This window comes from Stomoxys calcitrans, chromosome 2 (genome assembly GCF_963082655.1).
Source record: "Stomoxys calcitrans chromosome 2, idStoCalc2.1, whole genome shotgun sequence".
NCBI lineage: Eukaryota > Metazoa > Arthropoda > Insecta > Diptera > Muscidae > Stomoxys > Stomoxys calcitrans.
Genome location: NC_081553.1, coordinates 226,410,480 through 226,430,970, shown reverse-complemented (window position 1 = coordinate 226,430,970; position 20,491 = coordinate 226,410,480). Strand labels below are relative to the sequence as shown.

General features: G+C 38.4%; 3 protein-coding genes across 5 annotated transcripts in view; 2 read left to right on the top strand and 1 right to left on the bottom strand.

Annotated features, from left to right (window-relative positions):
• Positions 1 to 20,491, top strand: part of LOC131995026 (uncharacterized) — a 162,173-nt gene that overhangs the window by 15,823 nt on the left and 125,859 nt on the right. The window lies entirely within an intron of this gene.
• Positions 11,981 to 12,517, top strand: LOC106083603 (enhancer of split m5 protein-like). Its single transcript, XM_013246742.2, has one exon. The coding sequence runs from the start codon at positions 11,981 to 11,983 to the stop codon at positions 12,515 to 12,517; it is 537 nt and encodes a 178-aa protein (XP_013102196.2).
• LOC106083614 (enhancer of split m5 protein-like) lies at positions 15,640 to 16,378 on the bottom strand. Its single transcript, XM_013246755.2, has one exon. It carries the CDS (start codon positions 16,341 to 16,343, stop codon positions 15,813 to 15,815), a length of 531 nt encoding a protein of 176 aa, XP_013102209.2. The 5' UTR covers positions 16,344 to 16,378; the 3' UTR covers positions 15,640 to 15,812.

Sequence of the window (20,491 nt, the reverse complement as noted above, 5' to 3'; positions counted from 1 at the left end):
AAATTTTAAAAATTAAATTTTGAGCAAATATTCTAAGAAAACGAAAATTTTGATTTTCTTCTTTTAAATTAAAATTTCTAAAAACTTAAATTTTTTTATATTGGGTTGCCCAAAAAGTAATTGCGGATTTTTTAAAAAAAAGTAAATGCATTTTTAATAAAACTTAAAATGAACTTTAATCAAATATACTTTTTTTACACTTTTTTTCTAAAGCAAGCTGTAAGTAACAGCTAATAACTGACAGAAGAAAGAATGCAATTACAGAGTCACAAGCTGTGAAAAAATTTGTCAGCGCCGACTATATGAAAAATCCGCAATTACTTTTTGGGCAACCTAATAATTATAAAATTTTGTTTAATTTTATATATTTAACTATAAATTACAATTGAATATTTAAGAAAATTTTATATAAAATAAAATTTTGACAAAATTGTCCATAAAATAAAAATGTTGAAAACTACTTCTTTTAAACTAAAAATACAAAATTTTCTGTAAAACTAAAATTTAGACAAAATTTTTCTAAAAAATGGATATCTCTATAAAGACCATAGTTGTTGGAAGACGAAACCTTAATTTCAGCGAAATCGGAAATTTTGGCGCACTCTAGAGGCTCTAAAAGTCAAGATCCCAGATCGGCTTATATGGCAGCTATATCAGGTTATGAACCGATTTAGACTATACTGAGCACAGTCATAAAAAAAACGATACGTGTAAAATTCCACCCAAATGGGATAAGAATTGCGCCCTCTAGAGGCTCAGGACGTCATGATACGAGATCGGTTTATATGGCAGCTATACCAAAACATGGACCGTGGACATTCCCAACCGAACTGCACGTATGAGAAGTATTTGTGCAAAAATTTCAAGCCGAAACAAAACACTTCATGCAAAATTTCAGCTAAATCGGAAATTTTTGCGTACTCTAGAGGCTCAAAAAGTCAAGATCCCAGATCGGCTTATATGGCAGCTATATCAGGTTATGAGCCGTTTTAGACTATACTGAGCAAAAAACGATACGTGCAAAATTCCACCCAAATGGGATAAGAATTACGCCCTCTAGAGGCTCAGGACGTCATAATACGAGATCGGTTTATATGGCAGCTATACCAAAACATGGACCGTGGACATTCCCAACCGAACTGCACGTATGAGAAGTATTTGGGCAAAAATTTCTAGCGCCTACCTTTACTCCTTCGAAAGCTATCGTGCTTTCGACAGACGGACGGACAGAGGGACGGGCGGACGAACAAACGGCGGGAGGACATGGCTAAATCTACCTAGAACGTCAAGAGAATCATGAAAATTAATACTCAGTTAGGTCTCAGATCAATATTTGGATGAGTTACAAAAGAAATGACGAAGTTAGTATACCCCTATCCTATGGTGGAGGGTATAAAAACTATTGTGAAAAGTTTTCTTTAAATCAAAAGTTTTGCCAACATTTATTATAAAAAATTAAAAAAAAAACTCCTTTTATCTTTCAAATCAAATTTGACGAAAGAAAAATGACAAAAAACATTTAAATATTTTTTATTAATAATGTTTTTTTTTTTATTAAAAATCACTTACTAACTATTTATAAACTTAATTTTAATTATTTTCTACCACATAATTTTCTAGTTTGTCTACCACTGGCAAGTTTAGCCAGTTCAGGATTTTGTGTTCCAGTGTAATTTTTTTTAAATATCTCATATAGTCAACTAGTTGCATTTGTGCATGGTTTCAGCTGTTTAAGGGTTTTACTAACTCCCCGCTGGTTCAGCATCTCGTAGATGGGCTGACCATTACCAAGTGATTGGAGTAATTATTCCTATAATAAAGCACATTAGCATACAGCCCCTGGGCGAATATTGATTGATGCACTAGATTAGTTGCCAGAGTAACTCCCTGTCCATTATCCATCTTTGTTGTTGTTGTTGTTGTTATTTCTTGGTCAGAAATCAATGGGACACAGCAGCAGCAAGTGCTGGCTGTTGTTGTCCCCATTATCATAGCCATAAAGCTGGCCACTTATGATTGGGGTTTGCTGCCTGAGAATAGTTACGTTTTTGCCAAGCCTGTGGTGTTTGTTGAAGTCCACTCTAGCACTTCCCCTCAAGATAGCGAAACTGGTTTTTCTGAGGCAGTTCTCCGATTGTTATGTTGCAATCAATGGCTAATAATGGTTAAAAGCCATGCCATGGTATCCATCCCCCCATAGTCATATTCATGAATGAATTTTCGTTAGCAAAAGTTCTGAATGGCAATGGAGACAATTATATCTTGAGTGCGAAACCGGTTGCTGTTGTTATTTTCATTCACACGTACAAGTTTTGCTCCCCTTGAATGGAGTAAACTTTTTGAGCCAATAGTCCGCCTGTGGTGGTAATTGGTTCTCTACACATTCTTCACTGTAATCTGCACTGCCAGTAGAAGAACCCCAAGGAGTTATCCAAAGTTACTATATGGGCTGTCTGTTGCTGCTGGCAGCATAGTTGCAACAACATTTCATTTGCTCGATTTTGTTCGATTTCATCAAAGTAGACGGAGTCTGCTGAGACTTCCTTGGTATCCTTTGAAGTGAAACGCTTGAAGATTTTTTGAAATGCCATCAGGAAATTGAAACGTTTTTGTTTTGTGGCCACTGGAGTTTGTGATGATGGAGTAGTTGTTGTAGTCAACATTTTTATTGAAGTTCTATAGAAGTTGCTTTCACTTGTAAAGTTCAAAGATAACTGATGAATAGTTAGAAGTAGCTGCGGGTTTTTATATCTATTCAGCCAGCATCCCCCTAGGGTGACAAGTGTTTTGCTGTAGATTGGCAATACGCATGCGTGGTCCACAATCCTTTGGTTAGTTTTTTTTTTGATAATTGCTACACTTGTTACTAATTGCACGTGCTAGAACACGTTTTTGGCCGCCGCTCGCCAGCCATGCACTTGTTTCTCTCTCCCTTTCAAAACATAACCACAGTTTTATTATTATTGATGCTTGTGTCAGAAGTTCTGTGCAAATATGACCATCCACCCATCCATGCGTTCCCATCAATTTTAGCCAACCGTCCATTGACAGACCCAACGCACGGCAACTGTCGCACACAATGCCAGCCACACTTCAATAACTGCACCCCTGCCATGTAAGAGATTTGTTGGCAAACAGAGTTGCCACTACATAAAAATTTAAGAAAATACCAATTAGAAGAAAGCGGCACTTTTGATGGAAACACATTTTTTAACCATGGCGAAACAATTAAAGGTGGTCTCATTTATACAACAACCACAAATCATATGGTGCAATCCGCCATTTTACCATCAATCTGATCGACGGTTTGCCAACACACACAAAAAAAATTGTGTGCGTGTGTGCATACGTGTGCGTACATGAGCAAAAAATGTGCGAGAAAGAAGATGACAACAAAGAGAATTCAAACAAAAATCTGACATCTTAATACCGTAAAACCTGGCCGGCTATTAGCAGCTGTTGAATCCGCCTTGATAACTCTTGTAGTTAGCTTTTCATGGCTTGTACAGATATTCAAGTTAAGTTGGAGTGGTCTTGCTTACCAAATGAATAGTATACAAGTAATATCGGACGGTAATGTAAACAAACTGAACTTATTTTAAGGTCATAATTTTACGTTACGTATAAAATTTCTGCCAAATCAGGCAAAATTTTAAACTTCAAGGAACTGTTGAAAACCCCATTTACTCTGCTCTTTAAATCCGGAATTAAGGCTCAGCTGATTTTATAAAGGGAAAACAGATGGTCGAGCCATTAAATCCGGATTTAAAGAGCAGTGTAAACGGGATTGACGGCTAATTGGGAGATGGATGTATATGGGAGTTTTTTGAGACTGGTTTGCGCAATTACACTACCTCCAAAATTTAAGCTACATTGGCCAATAATTGCGGCTTCTAGGAGATCAAGAAGTCACATCGGGCGATGGGTTTATATCGGAGCTATAGCAGGTTATACTCCAATTTGGACCACATTTGGCACGACGGATAGAAGTCAATAACAGAACACCACGAGCAAAATTTCAGCGTAATCGGATAAAATTGCGTCTTTTTTAGGCTTAAGATGTGAAATCGGCAGATCGATTTATATGAGGCTATGTCAGATTATAGACCGATATGGAGCATACTTGGCACGATCGTTGGAATAGAATACTACATGTTCCTAGGGGAAGTAAAAGAAGTCAAACCGAATGACCAATATGTAATATGCAACTCAGAACCGATATGACCCATTTGTAATTCCTAACGACCTAAATCAATAAGAATGATGTGTGCAAAATTTCAAGCGGATATCTTTATTCGTTGGCCTTGTATCGTGATTTCAGCAGACGGGTGGACATTTCTAAATCAGCGATGCCCAAAATGACAAAATGGAATGACTAGATTGGTATACCTCCCCATCCTATGGTAGTGGGTTTAATAATGTGGTGACAGGTTTTATAGTTGTCTATCTACACTGAAAAAAAAGATAGCCCAAAATATAAAATGTTTCCTTATTCGTAGGATTTTAGCAACGAAAACGAGCCAAAGAAACAAAACTATAAAATAAAGATGCTGTCTTTAAATTTAATTTCTTATTAACTAACGAGCATGACCTTCCGTTTCAAATTTTGATTGCCGATTGATTCTTGTTTTACTTCATAGATGACTGTCCAATTATTATTTTTTGAAAAATTCTTTTTTTAACTTTCCATCTTAACCTAAATAAAATTAAACATTTAAAGACGCTCCTATTTGTAAGGCTATTTTGCGTCTTAACCTATGGTTCACTGTCGTCTTGCCCCAAGGTCAATTTCCTAACTACCAATTAAAAAAATCCTTAATATGAAGGAAAATATTTTTCACTAAAGAAAATGTTTTCTTAAAAAGTTGGAAAATTGATCATCTTTAAATTTAGTTTGCTAATCTTAGGTACGAATCTTAAAGCTATTGGTGGGTTACTCATTTAACTTAACAGAAGATATTTTTTCTACCACTAAAACTCCATCATTTAATTATAACTCCTTTATATTGCAAAAAAACTTGCATCTTAATGTTTTATTTCATAGGACAAGAATTTTCAATTTTTCATTTCTTCCAAAAACCTTTAACCTTGGATTAAGGGTGGTACTATATTCAATTTTTGCGAAATTTTTTCATGATTACTTTTTTGTAGATAAAAGATTTTGAATCGAAAAAAACTTGCTTATTTCATTCAGTAGGACACTCCCTTATAACTTATGAAAAAATTTAAAAAATTTTCAAACATTGGTTTTCACCTGTGAAAAACGAATATAGTACCAGCCTTTAAGCTGAGTATTCGTTTCGTGCAGATAAACAATCGTGTTTTGGTATGGAAATGAAAAATTTGATTGCTGTCAAATTCCGCTCGCGGAACATTTAAAATTTCCGCGACTATTCCGAAAGCAGAATCAATCCTTAGATGGTAAAAATCTTACTTAACCACTCATTCATGAAAATTTCATTTGTATGGCAACTCTATTTTTTTGTATGCTGCTCTATAGAGTAATTGTTTATTTTCTACAATTCATATTGGCCCTTATTATGTTTCATTGTTGTTGTCGTTGTCCTCATCACAGTGTGGTTGGCTGTAGCTCTTTGTTGTGAGAGGGTGGTGGGGGGGAGAAGAGAAATACTTTACCATGAGTAGTGTCGTGTTCATCATAATCAAAATTAACAACAAAAACAGCCACAATATCAATTCGGCAGCAAGACGAGCAGAAGTATTAAGTGTGCGTTCGTGTATGCTATGTTTGTATATGCAGCATACACCCTGCTGTCATTGTTCAACCAACGAATGAACGAGCGAACGAAAGAAACTGCCATAATGAGCAGTTGCAGTTCCCATCATAAGGATTGTACATGACGACGAGTCAACGAGAATTTTTATCCCACGGTCTCATAAGTGGAGGTGACAGATGTTCACAGTTCACGTTGTATTTATGGTGTTTGTTGGGTTATGCTGCTGCTTCTGCACTGCGGTTGGCAAGCTGTGGTGTGTGTTGTTCTTGTGCTGTGACTGATGCCTGTGCTTCAAGTTCTTTTCATAGAGGGTTCATGGAGGTTATTTCTCGTTAGGTTTAGTTGCAAATCTTGAAACAAATTGAAAGCTATTTAAAGGTAAGGTATGTATATGTGGATATGTTTAATTTTGCTATCCATGGTGTGGTGTATTTGGGAGTTGGACCACTTTTCTTATGTGCCAGGTGCACTTTTCAAGTTTTTGGGGGTCTGCCAGAAAATAATGTTGTGCCCACAGCCAAAGCCCAGTCACGTGTACGCCACACTTTGGCCTAATGAAGGCGTTGGACGAGGTCTGTATGAAGTGCTTCCTAGAGGACTACAAATTGATTATTGGGTTTTGTTTTTGGGAGTTTTGTTATATTTTTGGTTACTATTTGGCACGCGCTCTAGACCATTTTCTCTGTGGATATGCTTTTTCGTATAATGGACAAATTTGTGATGAATAATTAAACCATGAAGAGCTAAACTAATTTAAATGTATCTTTAATTGAAATCGACCATGTGGTGTGGTTTGTGGATTGGGAAATCCCGAACCATGCTTGCCTCTAAAATCGCTAACAGCTAAAGGCCTGGAACTTGAAGAAGTCTAATTCTGTTATTGTTAGATTTTGTCCATGTACATAAACAACAGGGGAAGTACTACTGCTGAAGTAAACTGGCTGATTGCTAAAACTGCGAGTTGTGACTAAACTGCCTTAAAGAGTCAAGCGTAGAGATCTGCAAGTGCAAAACATGCTCGGTATAAAAATGTGAATGGGACACCAAGATTCATCATACAGCAAAGCAAGAAGAAAATATGGTAGGAATTGTGGAAGGGTTAAAGATCACGGTCAATTTGGTCTGGAATATAAAATAGCGAAGAAAAGTCTAGGCGTAAAACCTAACAGGGTAAATGGAATAGAGCCTGGGTTGGAATCCTGGCAGGTACGTCAGAAAATTTTACAGCGGTGGTTATCCCCTCCTAATGCTAGAGAGATTTGTGAGGTACTTTGCCATGTAAAAACTTTGGACTCGGCTATAAAAAGGAGGTAAAAATGTAATCGGACAACACTCATTGATTTATGAGAAGTTTGCCCCAGTTTCTTAATGGAATGTTCATGGGCAAATTTGCATTTGCATCTTTTTGGCAACACTAGTTTAAACAGCTCACGCAAGTTTCGTGTTTGGTTTCACTGTCAATCATCTTCAGTTTGCAAATTATTGAATTTTATTATCAAAACGCGTGCTCTCGCGCGCTTCTCCCATATTACGACGAAGCTCATTTTTAACTTAATGGGTACGAAAATAAGAAGAATTGTCGATTTTGAAGTGAAGATCAGCCAGAATCATTCGGGAGCTACCAATGCATCCACAAAAAGTCAAAGTTTGGTGCGGTCTATAGGCTGGTGGCGTCATTGGACCGTACATCTTCAAAGATGATGCGAATCGTAACGTAACTATGAATGGTGAGCGTTATCATGAGATGATATCCAATTTATTTTTTGCCAAGAGCCTGATTTGCATGACATGTGGTTTCAACAAGACGGTGCCACGTGCCACACAGCACGCGTATCAAAGGCTTATTGAGAAGCGAGTTCGGTGAACATTTTATTTCAAGTTCGGGACCGGTCAATTGGCGATTAACGACTTTAGACTATTTTTGTGGGGCTATGTTAAAGCTAGTGTCTATACAGACAAGCCCGCTTCAATTGACGCATTGGAAGACAACATTAAAGCATTTAATCGTGAGATACTGGGCGAAATGTTGCATGGACCATTCGAGGCGCAGTCACGGTCAAAATTTGCATGACATTGTACAGTCCAATATATCATGCTTTGCTTGGTACCGGAGCGGGCAACGAGGCGGCTAGTGGGCAGGCAATGGGAAATAGGTGATAAGTGTAGATGATTTTACTGATTCTCCTGTACGAGCTTCTTGGCAGGATAGACGCCGTTTAGGTAGACCCAGAATTTCGCAGAACTGGATTTTTCCCGATTGGTCATTGCAACGTCAGGTACTTGAAGTGTCGTGAACACATGTGGAGACGGATTCTGTAAGGTGTGTGGATTTCGTGAAGTTCGAGCACCTTCCAAGCAATTTCGGGCGACGATTATGTACCAGTTGTGCCCTTCCTTATTACGAGCTGGGCGTCTTTTTTTCGCACGTAAGCTCTGGGTTGTGGTACCCCTATTTTCTCTGGACCTTTTATAAACAAGGATGGTCTCAGATTGAAGATTATCTTCACGAAGTTAGGTGTCTTCCTAGGAATCAGGAAGTCATATAGACTTTTGAATCGGCGAACATTACTAGGTGCGAGCTTCTTGGTAGGATAGACGCTAGACCACGTGTATGCGGCGTTATGCTGGGATTGCAAGGCGGACAATGCCCTCTGGCCGCATAACTTGACATCAGTTTTCCCAAGGCTAAGTAAGGATTTCCTTAAATTGCTGATAGGGCTCCTGACTAGTCATTGATATGGCTGTGAAAACAGTGGAAGGCGTACTTCTGCAAGTTTTGTGTTGATCAGGAGGAGTTGCAGGGCTGAGAAAGCATAACTTGGGATTGCTGATAGAAGGCCAAACTGTACATTGCAACGTCAGCTCAACGCCAGTTCATTGCAACGCCAACCCATGCGTTCAGCGACATGGGCGGACATGTATGGCCTCCTCGTCATACATATATGAGAAATATTTGAAGGTTAAGAGCTCAAAATAAGTAAAAGCGTGCTAAGTTCGGCCGGGCCGAATCTTATATACCGCATTTGTTGAGCTCTTGCCACGGTATCTCTTTTTAGGCAAACAAAGGAGAAAAGAATTGCTATGTTATTGGAACAATATCAAGTTATGGTTCATTTCGGACCATAATTGAACTGAATATTGGAGACCATAGTAAAAGTCATTGTGTAAAATTTCAGCCAAATCTAATAAGAATTGCGCACTTTAGGGGCTGAAGAAGTAAAATAGAGAGATCGGTTTATAGGGGAGCTGTATTAGGCTATAAACCGATTCATGCCATATTCGATACGTATGTTAATGGTAATGAGAGAAGCAGTTGTACAAAATTTCATCCAAATCGGATAATACTTGCGCCCTTTAGAGGCTCAAGAAGTCAAATTCCCATATCGGTTTATATGACAGCTATATCAGGTTATGGACCGATTTGAACTATTCATTGCACAGCTGTTGAAAAATAACACAAAACATGTCATGCAAAATTTCATCTAAATCGGATAATAATTGCGCCCTCTAGTGGCTCAAGAAGTCAAGACCCCAGATCGGTTTATATGGCAGCTATATCAGGTTATGGACCGACTTGAACCATTCTTAATACAGTTGTTGGAAGTCATAACAAAATACGTCATGCAATATTTCAGCCAAATCGGATAGGAATTGCGCACTCTAGATGCTCAAGAAGTCAAAACCCCAGATAGGTTTATATGGCAGCTATATCAGGTTATATACCGATTTGAACTATTCTTAGCAGATGTGTTGAAAGTCATAACAAAACATCTCATGCAAAATTTCAGCCAAATCGGATTGGAATTGCGCACTCTAGACGCTCAAGAAGTCGAGATCCCAGATCGGTTTATATGGCAGCTATATCAAAACGTGGACCGATATAGCCCATTTAAAATCCCAACCGACCTACACTAATAAGAAGTATTTGTGCAAAAGTCCAAGCGGCTGGCTTTACTCCTTCGAAAGTTAGCGTGCTTTCGACATACAGACGGACAGACGGACGGACATGGCTAGTTCGACCTAAAATGTCATGCCGATCAAGAACTTTATGGGGTCTTAGACGATTATTTCGAGGAGTTACAAACAGAATGACGATAGTAGTATACCCCCATCCTATGGTGGAGGGTATAAAAATATACCAAAATATATCATACTTCAAAATAAAGGCGTCAACAGATGATACAAACCTTTAAAAAACTGAAAATAATCATTCTTAAGGAATAATCATTCTTGTTTTGCACTTCAGCAAAGTGGCAAGTTCTTAAAAGCAAGAATAAGTGATAATCAAACTTCAAAATAAAGGCGTCAACAGATGATACAAACCTTTAATAAACTGAAAAAATCATTCTTGTATTTCAGCAAAATGAAAGTTTATGAAAAGCAAGGTACAGTCATGACTTGAAAAAAATTTCCAATGAAGTTAGATTTAATGAAAAATTCACAAAATTTTTTCCTTAGGAAAAATTCATTACTACTTCCTCATTAAAAATGTAATCGATTAGCCGATTAATCGTCAACTTCTTTCGGTCTTGTTCGATTTATCGTTGAACCTGGATTTTCATGGATTTCGATTAGTTGTTTAAATCGAATTATCCAAAACTTCAAATGAATATACACCCTACTTTAGTGTCACTGCTCCACCATTATGGGTAGAAGAAACAGAATTATGGTCGTACATCTCTTTCATTCATTCTGCGCAACTGTAAAGGCTCGAAATGGTCAACTAAAGAATACTTTCACCGATAAAAAATAGGCAATTCGCCTGGCCACTTTCACTTTTGTCATGTTCTTAATTTTTTCGTTGCCTTTTCCTTCCCTTTTCTTTTCGTTCTGCTGTCTTGCATCGTATTGTGCTGGATCTCCATTTCTATTTTCCTTTTTAATCGGGCTAATACAATGAACCTAAGTTTAGCAGCTATCACCTGAGGTTGCAATACCGTGCCGCTCAACCTTATTTAATTATAGCAGTCCGATAATCCTAAAAGCCACCATTTGATTGGATATTTCTAAGTGCCTTATTTCCTCATGATGCTTCCCAGAAGTTAACAGAGCGCTAGGTTACTTTTGTATAAAAACAGCGAGGGAATAGGGAAATTGCACATCACTGCTGGTACTGCCGCCGCTTAAGATTCCATATTGCGCCGCGATCTCTAGAACATCAGTTGCTATTATATCCTGCAAATAGATATGATCTTTCGGTCATCGTTTCATCAAACGACATGCCAGCAGGGCATGCTTGAAATGTGTCGTTTGCACTATAACAACTGATAAATAGGCGGCGTCAACAGATGAAACAATTAAATAACAAATCTCAAAATCATTATTCTACATAAACCAAGCCCACAAATTTCATGTTTTGCACTTCAGCGAAGTGGTAGATTCTTAAAAGTAAGGATTAATGATAATCACACTTCAAAATAAAGGCGTCAACAGATGACACAAACCTGTAATAAACTGAAAATAATCATTCTTAAGGAATAATCATTCTTATTTTGCACTTCAGCAAAGTGGCAGGTTCTTAAAAGCAAGGATTAGTGATAATCAAACTTCAAAATAAAGGCGTCAACAGATGATACAAACCTTTAATAAACTGAAAATAATCATTCTTGTACTTCAGCAAAATAAAAGTTTATGAAAAGCAAGGTACAATCATGACTTGAAAAAAAATGTCCAATGAAAAATTCACAAAATTTTTTCCTTAGGAAAAATTTGTTAAAATTCATTGCTACTTCCTCATTAAAAATGTACATTCTGGAGTTGACTTTTTCGACTCTGTTCTGATATCTGGAATATAGTGTCATAAAACGTTATCAGTAAATGTCAGCTTACAAATGACATAATGATGCTTGCAAATCTACAGAACTAATTCTTCAAAGAACAATTTCCACAGAGATTTTTTTACTATAAGTCATTACACAAAGAGAAATCAGTTTCCTGCGGTCTTTGTACTCATCCATAACACACTCTCAACACGTTCTATGCGAAGACACATTCCCACGCTTGGAAAGGTTGTTTGCTGTGATGGGGTGGTTGTGCGTTCATACACCTTTTCATTAATCCAGTTAGCAAACTAATTTTAAGGGTGGTTTCATCATCTATTGGAAAATTTAAGGCAGTGTAACGATCCCACCAGTCTGTAGTGTAGGGTTTTCGGGGTATAAAAGGCCAAAGAATTCAGCAGTTAACTATCATTTCCTTTACAAACGTTGTAGAGAACACATCCAACCCATCACACCAAAAAAATGACTCCTCAAATGGAATATGTCTCAAAGACTCAACACTACCTTAAAGTTAAAAAACCCCAATTGGAACGTGAAAGAAGAGCTCGCATCAACAAGAGCCTGGATCAACTAAAACATTTGGTAGCCGAATTACAAGGCAGCGATGCCATAATGCAATTGGATAAAGCTGAAATGCTTGAAGCTGCCGTTGCCTTTATGAAGAAAGAAGTAAAGAAGCCTAAAGCTGCTGCTCCTCTGGTACCCATGGAACCTTTTTGTCATGGTTTCATGAATGCTGTCAATGAAGTTTCCCGTGTTATGGCTACCATTCCCCATATGAATGTTGAATTGGGCAAATCTGTTATGATACATTTGGGAAGTGAATATAATCGTTTGACTTCGAGGACAACCCAGCAGGCACAAGTAGTAAGGGAAGAAGTCTACTCTTCAGCTCCTTTGTCACCAGCATCCTCGGGTTATCACAGTGATGATTGCGATGAAAGCTCTATGGCATCACCACCACCAAAAGTTGCTACTGCCGTCTGGCGTCCTTGGTGAATAAATGTAGGAATTAGAAATTTCCATACATTACAAAAGCTTTAACACAAAATCTGCCACCTCGAAACCCCGCAATATACAATTCATCTGTGATAACCAATTTAGTTTTATGTAGTTCTTAAGAAAGTTAGAAAACTTTTTGTTAACATGAAAAAACCTTTAAAAAATTAAATTTTTATATAAATATAAAAACTTTTTTAAAAATCAATCAAATAATTTTTTGTTATCAATATTCTCTCAAAACAAAGAACTGGCGTTGCAATGTCTAGTTAGTTCTTCAACAGCATTTGGAGGTTATGATTCCTCAGAAGCGAATAAATAACATACTGTTTCGTTAAATGCTCGGCCTTAGGATCTTGGTCACCTAGTAGCCCAAGGCCTCGCCTATGGCCGATTCACGGCGTCTAAGCTACCAAGATACTCATAAACAAGTAAAAGCGTGCTAAGTTCGGCCGGGCCGAATCTTATCCATGGATAGCATTTTTCGAGTTCTTTGCGCGGTATCTCTTTTTAGGCATACAAAGAATAATGACTAGGAACTGTTATGCCATTGGAGCTATATCATGATATAGTCCGATTCGGACCATAAATGAATTGAATGCTGAACATTGTAGAAGTCATTGTGTAATATTTCGGTCGATTTGGATAAGAATTGCGCCTTGTAGGGTTTAAAGATGCAAAATCGGGAGCTTGGTTTATATGGGAGTTGTATCAAGCTATAGATCGATTCAGACCATATTGGACACGTATGTTGAAGGTCATGGGAGAAGTTGTTGTACAAAGTTTCTGCCAAATCGGATGAGAATTGCGCCCTCTAGAGGCTCAAGAAGTCAAGACCCAAGATCGGTTTATATGGCACCTATATCAGGTTATGGACCAATTTGAATCATACTTAGCACAGTTGTTGGAAGTGATACCAAAATACCAGGTGCAAAATTAATGCCAAATCGGATAAGAATTGCGTCTTCCAGCGGCTTAAGAAGTCAAGACCCCAGATCGGTTTATATGACCGCTATGTCAGGTTATGAACCGATTTTAACCATACTTAGCACAGTTGTTGGAAGTTATACAAAAACACCTCGTGCAAAATTTCAGTCAAATTGATCGAGAATTGCGCCCTCTAGAGGCATAAGAAGTCAAGACCCAAGATCGGTTTATATGACAGCTATATCAAAACATGGACCGATTTGGCCCTTTTGCAATCCCAACCGACCTACACTAATAAAAAATGTTTGTGCAAAATTTCAAGCGGCTGGCTTTACTCCTTCCAAAATTAGAGTGCTTTCGACAAACAGACGAACTGACGGACGGACATTGCTAGATCGACTTAAAATGTCATAACGATCAAGAATATATATACTTTATGGGGTCTTAGACGCATATTTCGAGGTGTTACAAACAGAATGACGAAATTCGTGTACCCCCCTCCTAGGGTGGAGGGTATAAAAAAAGGGTCGCTATCTCCTTCTAATCACCACAAGCCTTGCAGAAATCCTTCACCCTTTGTTATGTCGCCCTATCAGCAGCCCGGAGTCATGTTTCCTCAGCCCGATGGAAATAGGTGTTCAGTTATAGCCCATGTTGCTTCTTCCCCTAATGGCGGAGCAGTGGAACAAAGAGTCCCCGACATTTTTCAATTAGCATCACCACAAACCTTGCAGACATAACGTTGTTCAGGCCCGAGATATGCTACTTGCTGTTCCGCGTAATAGAAGTAAAAAGCGTCTACCAATGTGGTCCTTGTGTACCGAGGGTCCTAGGAAAGTCAAGGTAAAACCAGCCCTGACGTCCCTCTTAGGGAAACCTATCAATAAGGTAGGACTCCCCTGCATCAAAATTCCATACAAAAAGTACAAGTATCCTGTGTACCTTGTACTTAAGTAATGGCAACGTATGACTCAACCGTCGAAAGGATAGTCTCTTCAAGACTTCGGAGACCTCCGCCTAAAAGAAGCTAGGTTAGGTTAAAGTGGCAGTCTGCCATCAGACTCACTTAAACGTTTTCGTCCAATTTGATGCCACAGGAATAGGAGAAGGTAGATGCCTTCTAGTTCCTACCATTGAACCATCCAGATCGCTTTAAAAAGTCCAACAACTTGCCAGAACCTAAAGTGGAACTCCTTCTGACTGCCAATGCGGGACACACACACAGCAAATGTTCTATAGTCTCTTCTTTCTCGACGTCCTCACAGCTTCGGCAAAAGTTGTTACTGGCAACCTTCAGTCTGTCAGCATGCTTGTCTGAGACTTCTGTTGTAGTCAGTGACAGCAAAGCGGTAGACCTCTTCATGCCGCATGACTCACCTCGAAATTTCTTCTCCAGTTTACTTTGTGGTGAAGAATCAAGCCAAAAAACTTGGCAACCCGAGTAAGCGGCAACCGTATCCCATTCAGGGCAAGTTTCCTGAAAACACCTAACTTCCGCTCCCTATTGTAAAGAATCACCTCAGTCTTACCAAATTTTACGCCAGTCCTATTACCTTCGTCCATTTAAAGAGCCTCCCGAATGCCTCATTAATGAGGTCCGTAGATCTTCAGAAATGTTTGTTTTTAAGGTAGGTATTAAGACCGTTCACTGAGGAAAGTTTTCACAAAACATTATTTTCCTAATTGTAATAATCTTCAAAAAAAGCGTTTTTTGGAATAAAAAGACATATAGGCAACTCTCCCACCATATGTTTTACCATCAGCATTATTTTGGTAAACTGTGTTGTTTGCAAAGTGTTATCACAAAAAAAAATTGTAAGAGCGAATTTTTTTATCATGTTGGCCCAAGTTGAAAAACGTTTCGCCCACGCTTTTAGTGAACGTCAAATTTCCTTTCAGTGAAGAACTTAGAACGGCAAATGAACTGTGAAGTCTGAACTTCATACCCACCTTTAGAGAAAACGTCACTGAATTTTTGTCTTTAGAGAAAATTTCATTGAAATTTAGCCTAAAAAAATTCTAAAAATTTTGTCTATAAAGAATTTTTCATAGATTTATTTTATTATAGACAAAACCTAATAAAACTGTAATTCTCCCTTATTCAAAGCATCCTTCCCAAAAATAAGTTAGTTTAAATTTTTTTTTAAATTCTTTTATATTTTTTTCCATTTTTAACAAAAAATCTTGTCTCTAATTGGCTTCTTACAACTATTAAAGCTTTTAAAAAATGCTTAAAATTTAATTTATAAAATAAAGCGATTATCACAGATGATTTTTATATATCTCAGTCTCTCAGTTGATGAGTTCCAGTTTAAAGCTCTTGATTTTGAAATTATCGAAATTTCACTCTCTTCTTGTTCTCCCGTCATTACCAAGGACGCCACATAGGTGTAGCTTTAGCTGGCGAGGCCATAGAGCTTTCCTCATATTCATCACTGTGATAACCCGATGATGCCGGTGACATGGGAGCAGCTTGATCTGCCTCTGCATAGCTGCTGGGTGTTGTAGTAGTAACTTGCAACAAACGATTGTATTCACTGCCCAAATGGACCATAACAGCTTTGCCCAAATGCACATTCATGCCTGGAGTGGCGGCCATAACACGTGAAACTTCATTGACAGCATTCATGTAGCCATGACGAAAGGAATCCATGGGTATAACAGTGGTGGGGTTGATTTGGGGTTTCTTTACCTCAGTTTTCATAAAGGCCACAGCAGCTTCCAACATTTCGGCTTTGTCCAAACGCAGTATGTCATCATTGCCTTGGAATTCGGCCACCAATTCTTTGAGAGTATCCAGACACTTGTTGATGCGAGCACGTCTTTGACGTTCCAGCAATGGCTTTTTGACTTTCAGATAATGTTGAGTTTTTGAGACGTATTCCATTTGAGGTGCCATTGCAACTTTTGTAGTTGTTGATTGCTTGGAGTACTTTTCGTTATGAAAGTTGTTGTGAGAATGATGTCTGCTCGTTATGGTTGTGTCTCTTTTATACTCTGCCGCTTGTTGGAAAACTGAAAGCATATTAAAGGTCTCAGAGTAAGGTTGCATACCATACACGCACCAGCTACCCCTAAGTATACTTGGAGAGCATAAAGTACATGTGAGACACATTAGGGCGTATAATAAAAAATGTTTGACAAAGTGCATTTGTGTTCTTGCTCGAAAGAGAGAAATTGGTATCGGCATTAAGTGGAGTTTTTGTATTCTTTACTATAGGAAAGTGTAGTTTTGTATCATTTACCATGGGAAAGCGTAGTTTTAGATCCCTTTACCATGGGAACGGGTAGTTTTCTTGGGAAAGTGTAGTTGAGTTTTTACCCTTTACCTTGGGAAGGGGTAGTTTTAGTGCCCTTTACCTTGGGAAAGGGTAGTTATAATGTCCTTTACCTTGGGAAATGAAGTTTTAGTACATTTTCCCTTGGGAAAGGGTAGTTTTCGTTCCCTTTACCTTGGGAAAGGAAGTTTCAGTACATTTTCATTGGGGAAAAGAAGTTTAAGCACATTTTCCCTTGGGAAAGGGTAGTTTTCGTTTCCTTTACCACGAGAAAGGGTAGTTTTCGTTCCCTTTGTCTTGGGAAAGGGTAGTTTAGTTTTTGTACCCTTTACCTTGGGAAAGGCTTGTTATAGTGCCCTTAACCTTGGGAAGGGAAGTTTTAGTACATTTTCTTGGGCAAAGGCAGTTTTAGTACATTTTCTCTTGGGAAAGGGTAGTTTCCGTACCCTTTACCTTAGAAAAGGTTTGTTATAGTGCCCTTTATCTTGAAAAAGGAAGTTTTGATACATTTTTCTTGGGCAAAAGCAGTTTTATTAAATTTTTTCTCGGAAAAGGAAGTTTTAGTAAATTTACTCTTCGGATGGTATTAGTAGATTTTTCTTGGGAAAGGTAGTTTTATTACATTTTCCCAGGGGAAAGAGTAGTATAATTTCATTTCCCCTTGAGAAAGGGTAGTATTAGTATATTTTCCCGTGGGGAAGGGTAGTTTTAATAATTTTTCCCTTGGGGAAAGCGAAGTTTTGGTACATTTTCCCTTGGGAAAGCGTAGTTTTGGTACATTTTCCCTTGGGAAAAAGATAGTTTACAAAATATTCTCATGCGAAAAGGTAGTTTTAGTGCATTTGCCATTGAGAAAAGGTAATTTGGTACATTTTCCCTTGGGAAAGAGTTGTTTCTTCCTTTGAGAAACGGTGGTTTTAGTACATTTTCCCTTGGGAAAAGGTAGTTTTAGTACATTTTGCCGGGGGAAAGAGTATAAGTACATTTCTCCTTGGGAAAGGGTAGTTTTGGTACATTTTCCCTTGAGAAAAGATATCCTTACAAAATTTTCTCATGACAATAGGTAGTTTTAGTACAATTTCTCTTTGGAGAGGTTAGTTTTAGTACATTTTCCCTTGGGAAAAGATAGTTTTACAACATTTTCTTTTGGGGTAGTTTAGATACACTTTCCCTTGGGAAACGATAGTTTTAAAACATTTTCCCTTGGGAAAAGGTAGTTTTAGTACATTGTCCCTTGTTTTAGTACACTTTCCATTGGGAAAAGGTTGTTTTAGTACATTTTCTTTTGGAAATAGGTAGTTTTAGTAAAATGTCCCTTGGGAAAAGATAGTTGTACAAAACTTCCTTTGGGAAAAGATAGTTTTCCAATTTTTTTCCCTTGGGATAGTTTTAGTACATATTCCCTTAGGGAAGGGTAGTTTTGTTATTTTTGTACACATCACCATAGGGTATACTAAATCAGTCACTCCGCTTGTAACACCGACGACATTCTGAGTCTATCTGGCTATGTCCGTCCGTCCATCTGGCCGTCGGACTAAATCACGATAGCGCTCGAACGAACGAAGATATCCGCTGGAATTTTTGCTCAGATAATTATTTTCTAAGTAGTTCGTTTGGAATTGCAAATGGGCGATCTCGGTTTAGATTTGGATATAGCTCCCATATAAACCGATTTCCCAATTTGATATCCTGAGGTCTTGCAAACCGCAATTTTCATCGGATTTGCCCCAAATTTCGTACAAAGTGTTTTCTTCATGACTTTCAAAAATGGCGCCAAGTACGGTACAAATCGGTCTAAAAGTTGATATAGCCCCCATATAAACAGATCTCCCAATATGGCATCTTGAGCCCCTGGAAGCCGCAATTGCAATCCGATTTGGCTGAAACTTCATACAGAGTGCTTTTTCATGACTTCCAACAGCCGTGCCAAGTACGGTCCGAATCGGTCTATAACCTGATATAGCTCGCACATAAACCGATCACCCGATTTAACATCTTGAGCCCCTGGAAACCGAAATTGTTATCTGATTTGGCTGAAATTTTGCACGGAGTGTTTTGTTATGACTTTCAACAACCGTGCCTACTAAGGTCCTAATCGGCCTATAACCTGATATAGCTCCCATATAAACCCATCTCCCGATTAGTCTTCTACCATCATTAGAAGCTTGAATTTGTGCTTATTAGTCAGAAATTTGGTACATAAAAAACATACATGTCTTCAATTGAAATGAACTGTTGAATTTTTTGCAGAATTCATGGTGGAGGGCTCGCCCCGGCCGAACTTATCGCATTTTAACTTGTTTAATTTCAGTTATTTTATAATTATAATATACAACCTAATGTACGTTTTCACTAACTATATATAGCATGGCTACACTCGTACAGCCTCTACAAGAACGTGTTGAGAGTGTGCTTGAAGTGAGTACACCCCACATAAAGAAATCAAAAACAGAGAGTAAGAAGTAGCAGAGGAAAACATAAAATTCCTTTACAAATACAGAGAGAAAGAGAGTGTGTGTGTGTGAGAGAGAAAGAGAGAGAGAGGGAGCTAGTAAGTACTATGATTACGTGTTTTGAAACTTAATTCTTATTTGATTAAGCCTGTTGGGTTGGTCAACAGTATTCTTGCCAAAGTTGCTGAGAATACTGCTGTGACTTTGAATTGTTGCAATGCATATTAGCCAAGGTGGATTCTCTGGTAAACTGCAGTATGGTTTATTTCTCAACCCATGAGACCATTGTATGAGTAAGAGTGCATGATGTTTAAATGACTCTTCTAAAAGGTAATGCGTAACATTAGCAAGTAGCGCCTGTGTGCACAAGCCACAAAGTAACCACCACACCACACCATACCACCATCAACATTAACATTACCATCAATGTTTGTTGTTGCTCTACCATATCCCATGACAAGTTGTGCATGTTAAGCTCGTGGCTCAGTAGGCTTAAAGTTGCAGTGCCACTGCCACAAACACCACCACCACCACCATCATGGGCACAGCCAAGCCACTGGGTGTGCGTACTAAGCATCTTTATACTCGCCTGGGCATGGCATGCCATGTGAGCTCACTTGCCACTCACAGCTAGCTCTTATTGGAGATAAGAAAAAGACTTAAGACACAAACACACTCACTGAAACTAACCAGAGGCCAGGCGTAGTAGTAGCCAAGCAGCTAATGTGGTGGCAAAAGCAGGAAAAAATAAAGGCAGGTGTTCTCATCGCGTGGGAAACGCACGACAAAATTGTTTCTCACGTTTCTCAAAAGCAGCTTGGACGACCAGTTACTTTCGTTATGCTGCGGATGTGGGCAGCATTTGATCATCACTGTGGCTGACTGACTGGCTGGCTAGATGGATGGTTGAATGGTAATGCAAACAGTTTACCATCTAAATAGCAAAGCAAGACGCATTTCTCTGTCTGTACTTACACTCATCCTGGCAGATATTTTATATTTGAAAAGAGATCCTGCAGGAAATTCTTTAACACACGGCTGTTCGTTCTCTTAAGAATTTCTCAACTGTGGGAAAATCTTTTTCCCAATGCTCCGAAATGCTGAGATCTCGTTTATTTATCATAGAAAAGGATCACTAAATTTTCCTTTAAGAAAATTCCAGCAACAATCATGACAAGTCTGTCCCTCAGCCCAGCCTGTTGTTGAAAAGGAGCGTAAAAACCTGCTACCTGCTGCAAGACAATAGTCGTCGCCGTCATCATCTCAACTCGACTCATCGCATCGCATCGCATCGCATTTGTCCTAAAAACATTCCC

Bases quoted from the DNA above. Each gene is read 5' to 3' on its own strand.
- LOC106083603 (XM_013246742.2), top strand. From the start codon at position 11,981: ATGACTCCTCAAATGGAATATGTCTCAAAGACTCAACACTACCTTAAA.
- LOC106083614 (XM_013246755.2), bottom strand. From the start codon at position 16,343: ATGGCACCTCAAATGGAATACGTCTCAAAAACTCAACATTATCTGAAA.